The sequence below is a fragment of the Caretta caretta genome, chromosome 3, assembly GCF_965140235.1.
Source record: "Caretta caretta isolate rCarCar2 chromosome 3, rCarCar1.hap1, whole genome shotgun sequence".
NCBI lineage: Eukaryota > Metazoa > Chordata > Testudines > Cheloniidae > Caretta > Caretta caretta.
The window spans coordinates 169691524-169708013 of record NC_134208.1 but is presented as its reverse complement, the minus strand read 5'-3'; the positions used below and the strand labels follow the sequence as shown (position 1 = coordinate 169708013).

At 44.4% G+C, this 16490-nt stretch overlaps 1 protein-coding gene across 3 annotated transcripts; it reads left to right on the top strand.

Annotated features, from left to right (window-relative positions):
- The first annotated feature begins 247 nt into the window (after positions 1-247).
- On the top strand, positions 248-15893 carry SERTAD4 (SERTA domain containing 4). 3 transcript variants are annotated; one of them, XM_048843080.2, is made up of 4 exons: positions 248-337; positions 8689-8871; positions 10109-10224; positions 12727-15893. In XM_048843080.2, the coding sequence occupies exons 2-4, from the start codon at positions 8706-8708 to the stop codon at positions 13483-13485; spliced, it is 1041 nt and encodes a 346-aa protein (XP_048699037.1). In that variant the 5' UTR covers positions 248-337; positions 8689-8705; the 3' UTR covers positions 13486-15893. The 3 variants fall into 3 exon arrangements, with proteins under 3 accessions (XP_048699037.1, XP_048699033.1, XP_048699036.1); XM_048843076.2 differs by lacking the exon at positions 248-337 and adding an exon at positions 7663-8184; XM_048843079.2 differs by lacking the exon at positions 248-337 and adding an exon at positions 8333-8481.
- The last annotated feature ends 597 nt before the right edge of the window (positions 15894-16490 follow it).

Below are 16490 nucleotides of genomic sequence, written 5' to 3'. Positions count from 1 at the left end.
CCCTCGCGCCCGGGGGCCAGGCTGCCCGCGAAGCCCGCGCGCGGGGCAGGGAGGCGGGCGGGCCGCACTCCGGCAAGGGGCGAGGCTGCGGGCGCCCCCTGCTGGGCGGGGGGGAGGCTGCGAGCCCCTTGCCCTCGCCCGGCTCCCTGCCCTGCGTGTCACGGCCCCGCTGCCGCCCTGGGGGCCCCCGGGCAGCGCCGAGCTGCAGCCGCCGGCCGCGGGCGGGGAGGCGGGGGGCGGCGCACGCAGCGGAGGGCACTCAGGGGCCCGCCTCGCGGCCGTCGGGATCCTGCGGGAGGGAGCCGCCGCCGCCGCCTCTGCCCGGCGGGCCGCGCGGGTAAGCAGGGCGCGGGGACGGCGCGCGGCGCCTGGCGAGCTCCCGGGGGCGGGCGCGCCGGCCGCAGACCGGCTGCAAGGGGCAGCCGGGGGAGGGGAAAGGCGCGCGAGCCTGGCTCCCTCCCAGCGCCCCGCCGAGCTGGGGGCATCCTCTGCCTCCCTCCCGCGGCTCGCTTTGTCTTGGGGGGGGGGCCAAAGGGCGCTCGGCATCCACCTGGGCGGGACCTGCCAGCTCCTCATCGTGCAGCCCCGGCAGGTCGTTGCATTTCAGCAGAACCAGGCTCTGAGCGAGCGCCGCGTGCAGGGGAGACTCCACGGAGCCCTGCAGAGCTCGGGCCACTCTCTGATCACAGCCCAGCCCCTCGGCGGCTTGCGGGGAGGGGGAAGGGGGGGACACAGGCACCTAGATCTCGGGGGAAGAGCGCTTCTGAGGCTCTAAAATACAGCTGTGCAGTTACACCAGCCATTGGTCCAGCCTGTCACCCTTCAGACACTGCCCGGGGAATTTCACACAAAGAGCAAAAATATGGAACAGGAGTATTAAGGCTCCGACTTAAAAGCAGGCAGGAAAGGCAAATCGGAGACTCCAGGCTCTCCCCTTGACTCACCGCACGCGGAGGTAGGTATTGAGTGCTGGATGGATGCTACTTAGAGCGATTCCACTGTGCACCCCTCTCTCCATCCCGCAATACTTGTCGGAGGTGTTCATATATGACACGTTGCAAGAAGGTGAGCTTCAGTCTCATTCCCCCCCCCCCCCCCCCCCGCCGAGGATGACTCAGTCAATCATTAAAAATTTCCAGCTTTCAGCTAAAAATGGCATCAGAAGCCATGCCCCAGGGGGAGGCGGGGGAGACATGAAAAATGGGTTCTGTTCCTGTCTCCATTTCCTTACACACACACAGCTGATGTTCATCTCCTATTTGAAACGTTTATTTTGAAATAAGAAGGGTTAGTATTCTTTTGCGAAGACTGGATCCAATTTTCGAAGCCTGTTGCCAATATTTGTGAGTCATTTCCTTGGAATCCTACCTTTGGTGTTTATTTCCCTTAGAAGGAAACTTGTAAAAGAATAATAATAGCTCTTATTCTTCATGGAAAGTAGCACACAGTACAGTGGCAGACAACTTGCTCTTTGTTCCAAAACACTTTTTTTGTTTTTGTTTACTTTCTTCAGCGGACAAAAGCGAAGAAGGCAATATAATTAATTCCATAAAACATCTAATTTATGGTGCCAGCGACATTCGTGTACCGCTGCACTGGAGTGAAAAGCGAACTGGGAAAGCAATTTTAATTGGTGCATCTTTAAAGAAATAAAGAGAACGGCATTGTGATTTTGGAATTCTGTGATATTAAACTGCTTCGCTTTGTCAACCCAGCCAGACTTGCTTGACCCCTTTTCTTTCTGTTACTTCAGTAATAATAATAATAATAATTAATGTCTAGCACTTTTCCAGCTACAACAGACTTTACAAAGGATAACTAATTAGAAATACTAATTACAAAAAAAACACACCTTATGTTAAAATAACATTTATTATAGTTTCCAGTAACGGGAGCGTCTTTCATCACCCAGGATCCCAAAGTGTTTTGCAAACTAAACTTCCCTGGACTTCAGTGGAGGCAGGCAGGGGTTCTATAGACCTGGAAGAATCACGCAGCCACCAGTGGGGTGGTGGAGAGGCATATGGCAGAGGACAGTGGACATTTTGGCTGAGAACACTGGAAGAAACATCTATTCTTATTTTTAACAAAGTACCATGGAATCTTACTGTTCCCATAGAACAGGCAGGACCCTGGTTTTTAAGGGCTCATCTGGGAAAAAAGTATATAATAGACTTCATGGAATCTGGTTTCACACCTGCTAAAATCATAAGACCATAAGAATGGCCCTACTGGGTCAGACCAAAGGTCCATCTAGTCCAGTATTCTGTCTTCTGACAGTGGCCAGTGCCAGGTGCCCCACAGGGAATGAACAGAACAGGTAATCATCAAGTGATCCATCCCTTGTCTGTCATTCCCAGCTTCTGGCAAACAGAGGCTAGGGACACCATTCCTGCCCATTCTGCCTAATAGCCATTGAGGGACCTATCCTCCATGAATTTATCTAGTTCTTTTTTGAACGCTGTTATGGTCTTGGCCTTCGCAACATCCTCTGGCAAGGAGTTCCACGGGTTGACTGGGCGCTGTGTGAAGAAAAATCCTCTGACAAAAAAAAATCACAAATTTGCATACATTGTCATATATTTACATAAATCCAGGTACAGACCATCATAAACAGATGCCTTCCCATTTTAAAGTTTAGCTGTAATGAACCCCAGTGGCAAGATATTTACACACAATTGGAGGGAGCACCTGAGAGGTGCAATATACTCTATTTAAATCCCAATAATTAAATAATTTAAAAAGCTGTCCTTGCGATTCTTCTTCTCTTTAATGGTGACAAGTAGTAAGAAAACAGATGGGGAGGAGTATCTGTTAATACTACTTAATTAATCCCAAAATATCAAAGGGAAATGCAGGAAGTCAAAATATTTAAAACAGTTGTGTTCTGGCTTCTGAAAATAAGTGGTAATAAGATCTTAAGGTCATACACTGAAAAATCAAAAATCCAGAAAGTGCATTTTTTCTCCTATGGAACCGTTTGCTGTCTAAACTCAGGGAACAACTCAATAGCCCCAAGAAACCCCCAAAATGTAGCCCCAAGAAGTTGCCATAGGAAAATTCCAGGAGGAAGGGAATTAAATGAAAAATCTGAGGCACGCGTCCATTGAAAAAGATGGGAGAAAATATTCTTAGAATTAGGTTTTGTGAGAGAGGCTGGAGCATCTGGATTTGGATAATCTAAATTAGGAGAGAAATCAAGGAAGCAGATGATGATTTACAAGCATTTTCATGCCAGAGCTATTTCTTAAAACACACAAATCATTCTCTGATTTCATGTGAATTCCCCCCGCACTGAGCTGGGAGTCTGGCATCAGAAAAAAATAGTGGATTGCTTGAGTTTCCCTGAATTAAGGGCCAAAAACGACAGGGAAAAACACTAGACTTGGCAGGTCTGTAGTTTATCTACCTCAGAGGGATGAAGAGATGAATTGACCCTGTTGGCGTGTAGATCTGTTGTTCTGGCAGTCTAGGTATTTCAGACCTGACTTAACTCTGTCACTGCTGTTGGCACATGCATATGTATGCCCAGTAGCTTTTATCTACATTTCCAGTGCAGCATGCATATGAATGAATGGAAAATCACACATCTGCAAGGCCCTGAATGATTTTGTTCCCATCTACATTCCTAGTTTCATTTTCTCCTTCTTCCCCTTCTCCTCCTTGCACTTTCCCCCCCTTTCACTTTATTTCTCCCTTTACCTTTTTGTTCCACACTCTGTTCCATACCTTCTATCAGGCTGCCTCTGTCTGAAACAGTCTCCCTTCTGATCTGTGTAGCATCTTCTCTCTTCTTTCAAACTAACCTCTTCAGTCAACTCCTGCTTACTCCTCTTCATTAATAATCCCCACACCTTAACCGTTGTCAAGTACTTTGCCTTGTGCCTTTTTGTTTGTTTGTTTGACAGAAAGCTGGCCAGTGTAGGGACCAGCTCTGAATCTGTATGTATAAAACACGGTACATTTGTGATGCTACTATATATTAATATTATTTAATAATCACAAAGAAGGAGCAGGTACGACAGAAATTCCTTCCCACTCTGATGTGTCCCCCTCCCCCACCCAATGCAATCCCACATCTTGACTTGTGTCTCTGCTCTCTCCTCCTGGAAGTCTCGCTGTTACCAAACTTAACATGACCAAACCCTGGGCGCTGGACTCATTTTCGGTCATTGGGGATAACATAACCATTCTCCCTGTCACCCAAACCCTTAACGTAGGGATCTTCTTTGACTCCTCCCTTTCTCTTGCTGCATCTAGGCTATGGACAAATCTTGCTCCTGCTGCAGCCATGACGTTCCTAATACCCATCCTCATCATGCTGTGTCCTCCAGGCCTTGAGCATCTCCCATCTTCCTTACTGTAGCTTCCGTCCAGACATACACCCACATCCTTCCAGTCTGAGCTGCTCAAACACAGCTGCTGAGGGATCATCTCCCTTGCTCACTGCCCTGACCACAGGGAATCCCTCTACTGTCTCCTTCTTCTTTCCCTGCATCCAGTTCAAGCTTCTTTGCTTCACCTTCAAAGACCTTCCCAACTCTGCTGCCCCCTGCCGATCCACTCCTCTCGTGTGGTGTCGTCCCTCCCCCACGCCAGCCATGACGCCGGCATTGCTTTACCCATGTGCCAACTTCTCACATGAGCATCCCATCTTGCCATTACACATGGAAAGCCCTCCCTGCCTGAGCTGTAAGGGCACTTCCATTTCCTCCTTCAGCCTCTCCCCAATGCCCCCCTCTGCTGCCTACAAAAAAGCAGCCAATTCATAATGGCGAGGCTGAAGAGGGGAGGGACTCCTTTACACTATTTCTAGTTTTTGTAAATGTATATATAAACATAGCATATATTTGACTGTATTTCTCTTCCCCCACCCTTTGTCTGGCACTTGTTTTCTGAGATTGTAAACTCCCTTGGGCAGGGACTGTGGTTTGCAGATGGTTGGACAGTGCCCAGCACAATAGGGCTTTTGGGTGCCACAGCGATGTAAATATTAACCAGGTACAGCCAGAACATTTGGGCAAATTTATTTCCTAAGTACATGGCTCAACAATTGTTTAATCCAGCTAGGAAAAGCAAGGCGATACAGTGTTTAGAAAGCCCTCCTGTCCTTAAATCATGCCTTTGTACTTTGGGATTGCTAGAATATATGGTAAATAGTGAGACCTGGAAGTCTATTTCGTTTTGTCTTTATTAATCTGAGCGAGACCCTGCAGCATTATTGTAACAAGCATTTTAAATGTAACTTCTGTTTTTAGAGGCATTCCAGAACTGTACAAAGAGCCCTTTTCATTGACATTGCATCAGACTTGTTGTAAAGTGAATGGCATCATTAGAGTTCTCTCATTAACATCATAATGAATCTGAAGGCATAGTGAGTGAGAATCCTAGCAAATGGAATCGAGTAGCAATGTATAGTAGTCTTACGGTATAAAACTGCGTGCAGAAACAGTTTGGCATTTTAACCTTCAGGCTGCTGTAGGTGCCTCAGGGTGTCCTCCTGCTGCATGCATTTGGCTGACAACGTGGAAAAGTTGTGGTAGCCTACGGATGAAGGGCTGGGTTCAGTAAAAACTGCCACTGAAGCCCACACAAGGCTCCAAAATGGATTTAAAAATATTTGAATTCAGCCCTAAATGTCAACCTTTTGCTGCAGTTTTGTACAGTAACTGTACTGTGCACTCAGTATACATATTTTATCCTTTTATATCCAGTCGCGTTAATGGAAGCTCACCATTCATATGTTGTTCTGAAAAGTCTCAATGAAATAAATGCGAATTGGATTGAATCCAGATATTGCATACAATAATGTAGTGTAAATGGATTGCGAATGTGACTAGGAGACAATGGGACCTGGGTTCTATTTCTCGTTGTGCCACTGATTTGCTGTCCGACTGGTAAAGCACTTGGACTAAATCCTGTCACCCTTAATCATGATGAATAGTATCCTAACCTGCAAGCAGTCACATTGAAGTCCTTATGTGGGCAGTCAGGTGTTATTTATCTTGAGTAAACATGGCAGAAAGTGGTGCTTAGAAACTTTTTTTTTTTTCCAGAAATTACCTTTGATTTGGGATCCAACTTTAGACCCCTGGAGCCTGATTTTCAGAGGTGCTGAGTACCCGAAACTCTCTTTTAAGACAAGTGGACTTGTGGGAAGTAAGGGCACCCCAAATTAGAGGCCCCTTTTGAAATGTTGGGCTTCAACCTCTATGCATGTAAACTAGTTTCTCTGCTGCAAAATTGGGGATAGGGACACTTACCTTTGTAAAGTACTTTGAGATCAACAGATTAAATGCTATGGATGATTATTTATGTTTTTATTATGTTATAAAATGTTACAGAGAACAGATTTTGTTCATGGACAGTAGCTGTATATAAAAGTTAAACCAACTTCCCTCTATTAATTTTATATGTTCTAAATAGCAGGCACAGTTAATTTACTTTAAAAACAGTCTGCAAAATTGTATTTTTCCAAGATTAATCTGTTTCTACTCTGAGAACTGCGCAGAAAGCATCCCAGCCCGTTCTTCTTTCCATGTGTGCTGTCTATGTGTTTGTGCTCAAACACAGAAAGACCCCTTTGAAATGAAATATTGTTTAAAAAAAAGCAGGACTGAAAACTTTGATTCCAAATTTTATGCTAATAAAAACATCTGTCAGAAAAAGGCATCTGCGAGAGATGCTGATTTATAAGACGTTATTAAATGCAAAGAAATCCTGACTTCTCCAAAGCAGCAGAGGGTTTCTTCCAACCTCTTTTCTCTAAGGACAAATGCTAAGTCTTGACATGGTGCCAGCATCAGGAGACTGATGTCTAACTGTGAGTGACTGCTCAGGGCAGATTAATGAGTAGATCAGTTCATGGGTGCTTTCCAATGACAGCATAATCTTTTTCCGTAGCATACATTTGATTTTTAGCTGGTTCTCAGTCCTGGGTGAGACTGAACTACTCTTACTCTGGCCATGTGGGGGCACTCTTATGGTAAATACATAAGATAGAGTAACTAACAGCTATAATATAATAGACGAGGCTGGTAGGTCGTGGGCCATAATTCCCCGCGGGGGCATTGTTTCTTTCTCCAGAAAAAAGAAAGGCTTAACTAATATGCTACCAATGAGAATACGGACTAAAAGTATTCTGTATGTTGTGTTTCCCCGTGCCGGAGGGAGTTCCAAGCCACATAATAATTTGGTTTCATAGCGGGAAGTTGAAATTGCACATTTACGGTTGGATTCTGTAGTCCTTCCTCAGCCAAAACTCCCAGAGACTTTAGTTGAAACCCCACCTGACTCCCACTATTCAATGTGAAGTGAATGTACATTTGCTGCTTGAGTAAGGGCTACAGGATCGAGCCACAGTGTTATCCAGCAAGCCAGCACTCGCCCATTTCTGAAGAAAGTGGCACTCCGGATGCGTTCTTAAGGTATCTGACAGATGTTGACGATTTATTTTTCTTAATCGCTCACTTCTGCTGCTTCTGATATCTTTCTCCAGCCAGGCAGAGTTTAATTGCTCGCACTTTGAATTGCTGGGACCACATCCCGCCCTCTCCCCATTCCCCACCGGCCTCCCCTTGGGTCCTTGTCTTCCTGCAGTAGCACCGACCTGAGACACGCAGGAGGAGAAAACTAAATTCCAGTTTCTTGGAGAGAGGAGGAGGGGGAGGGGCCAGGCTGCGTCTCAGTGCATTGTTCTGTACTCCTGTGCCAAGAAGTAGGTGAACTGGGGAAAGTGAGCTGAGCTGTTGCCCCTTTCAGGAAGTTTGCTCCCTCGCTTCGCGTTTGCACTGGGAGGCAGATCGCTGCCTGGCGCTGGCCCTGGTGTCCCGCTCCTGCTTAATATTCTGCCTGCTTCGCTGCTGTTGTGCTTGGCTCCTGTGGGACTGCAACTCACGGCTTGAAACGGGAGCCAATTTTCTGTCTTCATCTCACAGTGTTTTGACTGGAGGCAGATCCAGTTCAGTCCGATCGGGGCTAGTGGAAACAACTACCTAAGTCTCTTCTGTGTCTTTCGCTTGGGAGCAGAAAACAAACCCACCACACACACACACACACGCACGCACACCACACACACACACACAACACACACACGCGCGCCCGCGCGCGATGTGGCTGCCGAGGCCGGGCTGCTGAGAAGGAGAGCATGGGAAGCGAATTGAACTGATTTGTTACATACAATCTGTGAGCATCGTTTGGATCTGCTCGTTTGATTTATTTCCATGGAAGGGGGTGGGAGGGAAGGATCGGTGCATGGGGGGATCTCGGGGAGGGGAGGGAGGGATCCTCGATGCGTGTGATCTGGTCCCTCTTTTTAGTAGAGGGTTTTTTTTTCCCCCGCTAAAGGATGAAAAATGTAATTTTAAAAGGCACCTGGATCAACGGAGCCCGGGGGGAGGGGAGTCGGAGAACAATAAGCAATGGACTAGAGAGAGCCGGAGAAAGAGACGTACCCGCTGCAGCAAGATAGAGCCTACACTGGTGCGAGCAAGAGAGTTTGGGGGCTGCGTTATTACGCGGCGAGAGAGCAAGCGGCTAGGCAGTGGCGGGAGGGCAGGACGAAGTGGGGGGAAAGAAGAGGATGGCGAAGCAGTGACGGTCCCTCCTGGAAAGCCGTGCTCCCCCTCCGCGGTGCCGGGGGACTCGCCCATGCCCCGGGCTGACCGGGCTGTTGTGTTCTGCTTGCAGGTCTCGGGCGCTCAGCAATGACTCTGGTGCTGTCCATGCAGAGATTCTGCGAGCCCATTGTCTCGGGAGGAGCGGCCGAGATCGCAGAGTACCAGACCCTGTGGGGGTCGCACTGTGGCAGCAAGACTAGCCCCTCGGATCCTCAGCAGCAGGGAGACAGGGCACCATGTCATTCTCTGGCAGGTATGGCTCCCCTTCTGCCTCTCTGTGGCCAAACGGTGGGGGTGGGCTGTCAGTCCCCTGACGGGAAAAGTACTCTGGGCAAAATGAATGTCATGAGTGTGGTATTGACTATATTCAAGAAGCCAGTGCTTTTTTGGCAGAGAACTGGATCCACTCGAACCAGCTTCCACATGCAGCAATTTATCGGGCAAAGCCTTCATTCATCCTAAAGCAATGGCTGGGTGGGGGGGAATAGATGGCTACACTAAACGGACAGTCATTTCAATTTCATCTGTGGAAGCATATGCATAGATTGGAGGACTGGTGCCCAGGAAATATTATACTACAGTCACTCTCCAAAGGGATAAAAGTCATGCCATTCTGGCTAGTTGTCATTTCTTGTCTATGGATCTTAAGGAACCCTGCACATAACTGGTCATTATAACAAGGCATTTGTCATAAATAAATTTCCTATTGGCCAAAACAGGGCTTGGGCTTCCTATGGAGATGGTGTCTATTTTGGTGTGGGGTGGGGGAAGAGAAGGGGGTCCAAGCATGGCCATCTTTATTTAGATTTTTGTTAAGATAAAATATTATAAACATTTGGATTGTAACTATTCTGGGTGCCAGTTAATAAATTATTGAGTAATGATGAGTGATGCTATAAAATGTATTTGTCCGAAGATATGTTACCTTTTTTCTCATGAAAGGTAGAAACAGACTCTTACCTTTTGTTGATCTGATCTATGCTACAGTCAGTTGTAATTTGACATGTCCACTTCTGACTTTACACAAAACGATCAACTTCTGAAAAATTATTTTAAGCTACTAAATATTTTTCCAGGTGTATGGAATATATTTAGGAACTGTAAAATAAAATTTCTTCTGTAAATCACGGTCCATGGAATCTGAACATGATACACTGGAGAATGCCACTACTTGTTGGACTGCTTGTAAATTCAGAATGAAAGTTTTATTAAAGAAAAATATACAGAGAATGTCTAAGTATGCCAAATGCACTAATGTCCTATAGTGTCTATCAGAATGTGTCTATAGTGTCTATCTTCAATTGCCCATGCTATTGCATCACATAAGTTATTTATTAGTAAGGTAAAAAGTTTATTTGTGATCACTACAAATATATATAAACAAACGTGGTAGACTTATCCTGTAGTGAGAAAGGAATTGAAAAGTATTTTGTTTGGAGAACTTCAGGCAAACCACATGTCATTTGTCATATCTGATCTATTACCCACAGGATCACATTACAGGGGAATTTCAAATCCTATAACAACATCCAAGATCACATACTTTAAAAGGAAATATGTGGAAGAAGAGGATTTTCATCCACCACTCAGCAGCTGTACGCATAAAGTATGTTTTTTAATAGACTTTTTTTGTACTGAGCATTTCAGATACTTAGTAACACTTGCTTGACTCATTTCCAGAAGTTGACATACTCCACCCAAATGATGAGAATAATCCAGCTGTTTGCATAGAAACAAATAGTTCACACTTTTTTGGTTGTATTTTATTATTGTCATCACATAGCTTAAGAAACAAAGGGGTTTGTTCAGCTATAATAACAGTAAATATAAACACTCCGAATAACTTACTTTTCTCACATGTTTTATTCATAAAACAGTTAAACTGTGTTTACAGAGGTTACTCTAGAGCTTACACACCAAAAATGCATAATGTAAATTTAACAAAAGTAAGCTCCAGGCTCTCCCATTTTTTCAGTACTCTTTTTCCAGGATTGCTCGGCTCAGCATACCCTGGTGGGTGTGTAAATCCTACACAGGAACAGAATTATTGGAAAGGGGAGGATATTCTACTCCAAAATTGAATCTTACTTATAAAATAAAAACCCTAATTCAAAACAACAAATTAAAACCCCAGACAGCATCTTTTTTTCTCGAAAGGGGCCTGGGTGGGGTTATAGATTACATTTGACACGTGACCACATACATTGGTGTTTAGCAATTCATGGGAAACTGTTTATGCTCCTGCTTATTAAGCGCTCAGTCCTGCAAGGTACTGAGCTCCCTGCCTTGCACCTTGCTGGATCATGGCTGATTTCTCTGGCAGTGCTACATTGTACATTTAATAGCTGAGATATAGATAAACCTTCCCCCAATATATTCTTTTATTGTAAAATCTGTTTGAATTAGTGCTTGTAAAAGGAACCACTTTGACAGTCCTGGAAATTGAAGCCCTCTCTCTGTCTATAGAATAGTTAAAGCAAGTGTAACACTGGGGTGCTGGGTGCGGGCTCTGGGCTGGGACAGAGGGTTGGTGTATAGGAGGGGGTGTGGGGCATGGCGCTGGGTTGGGGATGAGGAGTTTGGGGTGTAGCAAGCAGGCTGCCCTGGGACTGGGGTGCGGGGCCAGAGAGGAGGACTCCCCCAGCCCTCTTCCTGCCAGCTGCAGTGAGCTCTGGGGGAGGGGGAGACCCGGGGCCCTCCCTGGCCTGACACTCACCCAAGCGCCCACAGGCTGCTGCTCAGGACGTCCAGCCAGGAAAGTCCCCACCCGAGTCGACTCGGAGTTGCCTGCTGGGGCAGGGGTGGGAGGGATGATATGGGCCTCCTCCCTCTGCAGGTGTAGCAGCCGCCTCATCCTGCCCCCAGCGCCACTCCCTTGTAGCCGGCAGTGGCAGGGATGCTCTGGGGAAGTGCGTGGGGGCGGCAGGCGGGGCCGGGGGACACTCCGGTGGAAGCACTGGGGTGGCAGCCAGGGCTGGGAGGAGACCCAGCCCCGAACATTGGTGGAGCTGGGCCCCTGGGCCCTGAATTTGCTGGAGTCCAGGCACCATGGGCCCATATAACTTGCTGCCCCTGCAGATGGTGGGAATTAGAGCAGCCTGTGTGATGTGTTTCTTCACTCCTACGCAGATTAAATTCTGTGCTAAAAATGGAAATTAGTTAATACTACTGGGAGTAACATTCACTACCCCTCTGCACTTTGATTCCCATTGTAGAGGTCACAGAGCAGAGCCCATGGCCTCCTGGGAGTAGTAACCTGACCATGCTGCCAATGCTGAGAAGGAAATCCTGGCAGGAGCCTAGAAGGGAGAGCAAATCTGTGTGCTTGTGGCCAGAGTTTTCCATAATTCCCCAGCCTCTTCTAGTTTCCTGACCTTGTTCCCACTAGACCCAGGGATTGTTGGGTGTAGTACTCAGCTCAACAGCTGCACTCCAGATGCTGCAGTGATATTTGATTGTTTTTACCACACGGCCAACATTTTTCCACACAATAGCGTGGTAAAAGCGTTTTGACTAATAGAGACTCCTCCTTGTGGAGGCCTATTTCATTGGCAGTTCTGACATTCATTCCATCTGCACTGTTGTTACTGGCTGGCCTTGCTCTCCTTAGCAGGCCTTTGGTATGGAGGGCATGCAGGAGGAAGCCTCCCTTCAGTCTGGTGGCTTTGGTGAAGCCCAACAGTGAATAGGGCCTGCTCCCTGCTCCATTCACATAAAAAACCACATCAGCTAAAACATTTCAGAGAAATTGCACAGTAGCTTTACAGTTTACACAGGATGCAACTAAAGAGCCAGCTTTTCACATTCAATGTTGGGTCAGTCAAACCTGGATTTGTGCATGCAGATAATGTTTGCCTACACATATCAAACACGTAGCTATTTGTCTCCCCAGTATGGGTGCACATCTGACATTCTGGCCATGAAAAATAGGGTCCCTAAATGCATGGGTGCACAAATTCAGAGGCCAAGCTGAGATCCCCGAGGAAATTTGGCCTATCCAAAATGTTAGCTGGATTTACATACTGCCAATAGGCTGCTCAATATTCTTCTTATTGCATAAAGCAAAACACTCTAACCCCTTTTTTTGCCTCTTCTCTTTCGTTTTCAGACAGTTTCTGTTTTTGAGGAGCGGGCACACATTCTTTACATGTCTTTGGAAAAACTGAAATTTATCGATGATCCCGAAGTCTACCTACGGAGATCCGTCCTCATAAACAATTTAATGAAGAGAATCCATGGAGAAATTGTCATGCAAAACAATTGGTGCTTCTCTGCTTGCTCTTTTGGTGGTCCCTCATCGCAAGAGTGGTTTATGGCTCAAGACTGTCCTTATAGAAAACGTCTTCGGATGGCAAAAGAGGAGTGTGAAAAGTTCCATACTTGCTGCTTTTATCAAGAATGTGGCAGTCACTATTTAAATTTACCCTTCTCTGTTAATACTAATGGGGAGACTTCTTCTTCCTCTTCTTCCTCCTCCTCCTCTTCCTCCTCCTCCCCTATATCTTTGCCAAGTTGTTCCCACCAGGTGGATTATGGCATCGGCAGCACCCCTGTTTACAGGCGTGACGACCAGGTTCTTGCTAACGAAATATTCATTACTAATGCCGAGTCTCATGGTAATCAGGAAAAGGCAAAATTAAATGATGAGAAAGGAGGTAACAAAACTGATCAAGATGGTATCACTCTAAACTGTGAACCTATGAAAGGCGACCTTGCTCTTGAATGTAAAGGCAAATTTTATGATTATTTTGAGACTGGATGTAATGACAAAAAGAGCAACATAAATGAATCTTGGAAAAAGTCCTTAAGGGGAAAGGAATCTTTGCCAAGTAATAAAATGTGCTGCAGCAAAGGAAGTAAAATATGAGCCACCTCTTTGGCTGTAACTCTGGAGCATGCACAGCATGTTATCTATCAAAATTGTATTTTGAATGGATTCTTTATAGTTTTGTACAACGGGTACAATCATGCCACAGACATTGCAGATAGTTTTAAATGACTGGAGAGCAGATTGCATAAAGCATCTGTATGATCTGCATCAGTGAGCTAGTTATAAAGATGGAGACTTCATAAAGAGCACAGTTGAATTACTGCTTACAACTATCGTTTAGCTTTTTGTTACTGAAAATACCAATAAACCAGATGGGGAAAACATACCCTTTTATATATGCCCTCCCACATGGAGTCTGCCATTAATTAAGAGGAACCTCCATTATGCTTACCAATTAGTTAGATGTTTGGTAAACAGATTGATATTACCAGCAAGGGTGCTCTGCTTCTTGTAACACAATATTTGTTGTGACAAAAGACTGGATACTATGGACTGGGATTAAACAGTTTCTACACTCTCATACTGACACTGTTAAATTCACGTATTTAACAGGTTTGTACAACTGACAAAGATAGGGTGCATTGTAAGGAAATACCTATTTATGGGATCTTAAGCAGAAATACCACCTACAGCTCAATCACTTGCACATTTTCAGCTCAGCTGTAATAATTAATGAGGCTTATGGTGGTTTGTTATTATCTAGGGCAGGTTTTTTTGGTGCCTTACTTTTTATCTTAATTTTTGCCAGCGTGAAAATTAAGTATAAAATCTGAGCTACAGCAGGGATTTATTAACCTAAGCAGAGAAAAACAGGATGGATCAATAGTATTAGAAACCTGTAATCTTTGAAATACTGAGTTCAACTTCTTATTCAACCATCGCTATTCTTCCTTTTTGATGCTCGATTGCTTTTTGATTTGCTATCCTTAGGAAGGGATTTAAGAAACAATAGAGAGACGTGTCTTGTAAACAAGCACTAGATGCTTGAGCATTTCTATGGCAACTGTCTGTTGCTGAGGATCCTTTTTTTTTTAATTCTTCCATATAATGAAGTTCATGAACCAATGGCATGCTTTATACTTTATTCTGTTTCGCATAATTTCTCTCTTTTAGACTGCAAAAGCATGTGGGGGTTTTATATAACTTTTGCTGTTGATTTAAAACAAAACAAAAAGCACAATGTTAATCAATAACGTGGCGATATGATTTGATCTTAAATAAATGTTTTAATTTTAAAAAAGATGATTTTGGAGAAACAGGGCTTGAACTTTCAATGATTAATGACAAAAAATTTGGACATACTTAGGTACATCATTTTAAAATGCACATTTTAAAAAACATACACATTGTATTTTTCAGGGGGTTATTAAGAATATGTTGGGTCCTGGATCCATCTAATTTTTGGGTTCCACACCCACCTGAACAACTGTGGATGTGCTGTGCATACCAGCCAAATCCAAACCATAGATGACATCTTATTGCTACCTGTTCCTGACTGGGACATTGTGAATCCAAACAATAGCGCTTTCTCGTTGGTTCTTGCCTTAGGAACAATTAGCTGTGCTCATGCTGTCCATTGTTCACTAAGGGTGAAATTCATCTCTGTGAACGGAAGCAGCCCAGTTCCAAATTGGGTGTAAATGGGATTTAAGGAGTGCCCAGACCTGTGATGGCCTCTGCACAGGGATAAATTTCACTTTAAGTGTACAGACCAGCACTCTTTTAAGTCATTGACATATCTATGGAGTTTATTAGTGCAGAATCAGATTCTGATTCACTGCTGCATTGGGTTCCTCTTAGAATGTAGGCCATGGATTCCAAAGAGTCTCTCTTAATCCTCCTCTGCCGTTATTTTTCATTATGGCAGGTAATATGTGTACCCCATAGTCAAGATTACAAATTGGGCATCTTTCATCAATACCTCCACTGGTCATTCTTGGAAGCTCACCAACTGCTTTAGATATGTAGTTAAATAAAGTTACCTCAATATTTGCAGTATTTCCTACAGGAAGCATATTGAATTCCTAGGGAATTTTTAAAAAAAACTGAGATAACCATTATTTAGTGATCTAAGACAAAACTGCCATGTTTGTAAGGGTTATCACTGTAACAGGAATCGAACAACAAATAGAGAAAATATGGATTAAGCCTGATTTCTCCAAGACGGAAGCTTTTTTATTATTAATAATAATATAAAATATAGATCTCATTCATACAGTGTATGAGTAGGATCATCATTTAAACGTTTGTCCACAAGGACCAATTATTTAAAAGCTGATTTTCTTGTATTATACCCAGTTAGTCTAGTAATATCTGCTCTTTTTTTCAGTATTTGATAAACATTTGATGTTTTAAGCATAGATATTAGATTCTTGTATGCTAACGTGTTGTTGTAGTAAAGTGAGGTTTCCTTGGTATATATTTATTAAAATGACCAAAATTCATTTTGATTTTACATCTTTAATGGCTGTTGGATTCGTCCCCTAATCCCTCCCCAAGGAAATATCATTTAATCAAATTGTTCCATTGTTGAAAAGGTTTAAATTACAATCAGTTCTTTTACCACAGATGCAGACCAATACAGAAGTCTAAGCTGACCATTTTTAGAACACTTTGGAACAGAATTTTAAGATATGCCGACAAATGTAAAAGATTTGTTTGCGGCATAGGAGCTGACATCTGGGATTGTACGGGTAGAGCTAAGGACAGAATTGGGCCAAACGTTGCAAACTACAGTATTCTGTTAGGGCCCAGTCATGCAGAGTGGTGACCACTTGTGAGGTGCTGAATGCCATCAAGTCCCATTGTATTCTGCACTCTGCACAGTCAGGCCCATTTGAGAAAACTGCATCCAATGTATGAAGCCATAATGCCATGGCATTAATTTATGGGTCTTGTTTACACTCTGTTGAAATGTGGAATTATCTGAAACAATTCTATAATTATCTCTGTATATAAAATGTATTTCTAAGCCACCTACCACCTTGGTATGTCTAAATGTTGGACAAAATTAAGACCTATCAGAATTTATACAAAGATGG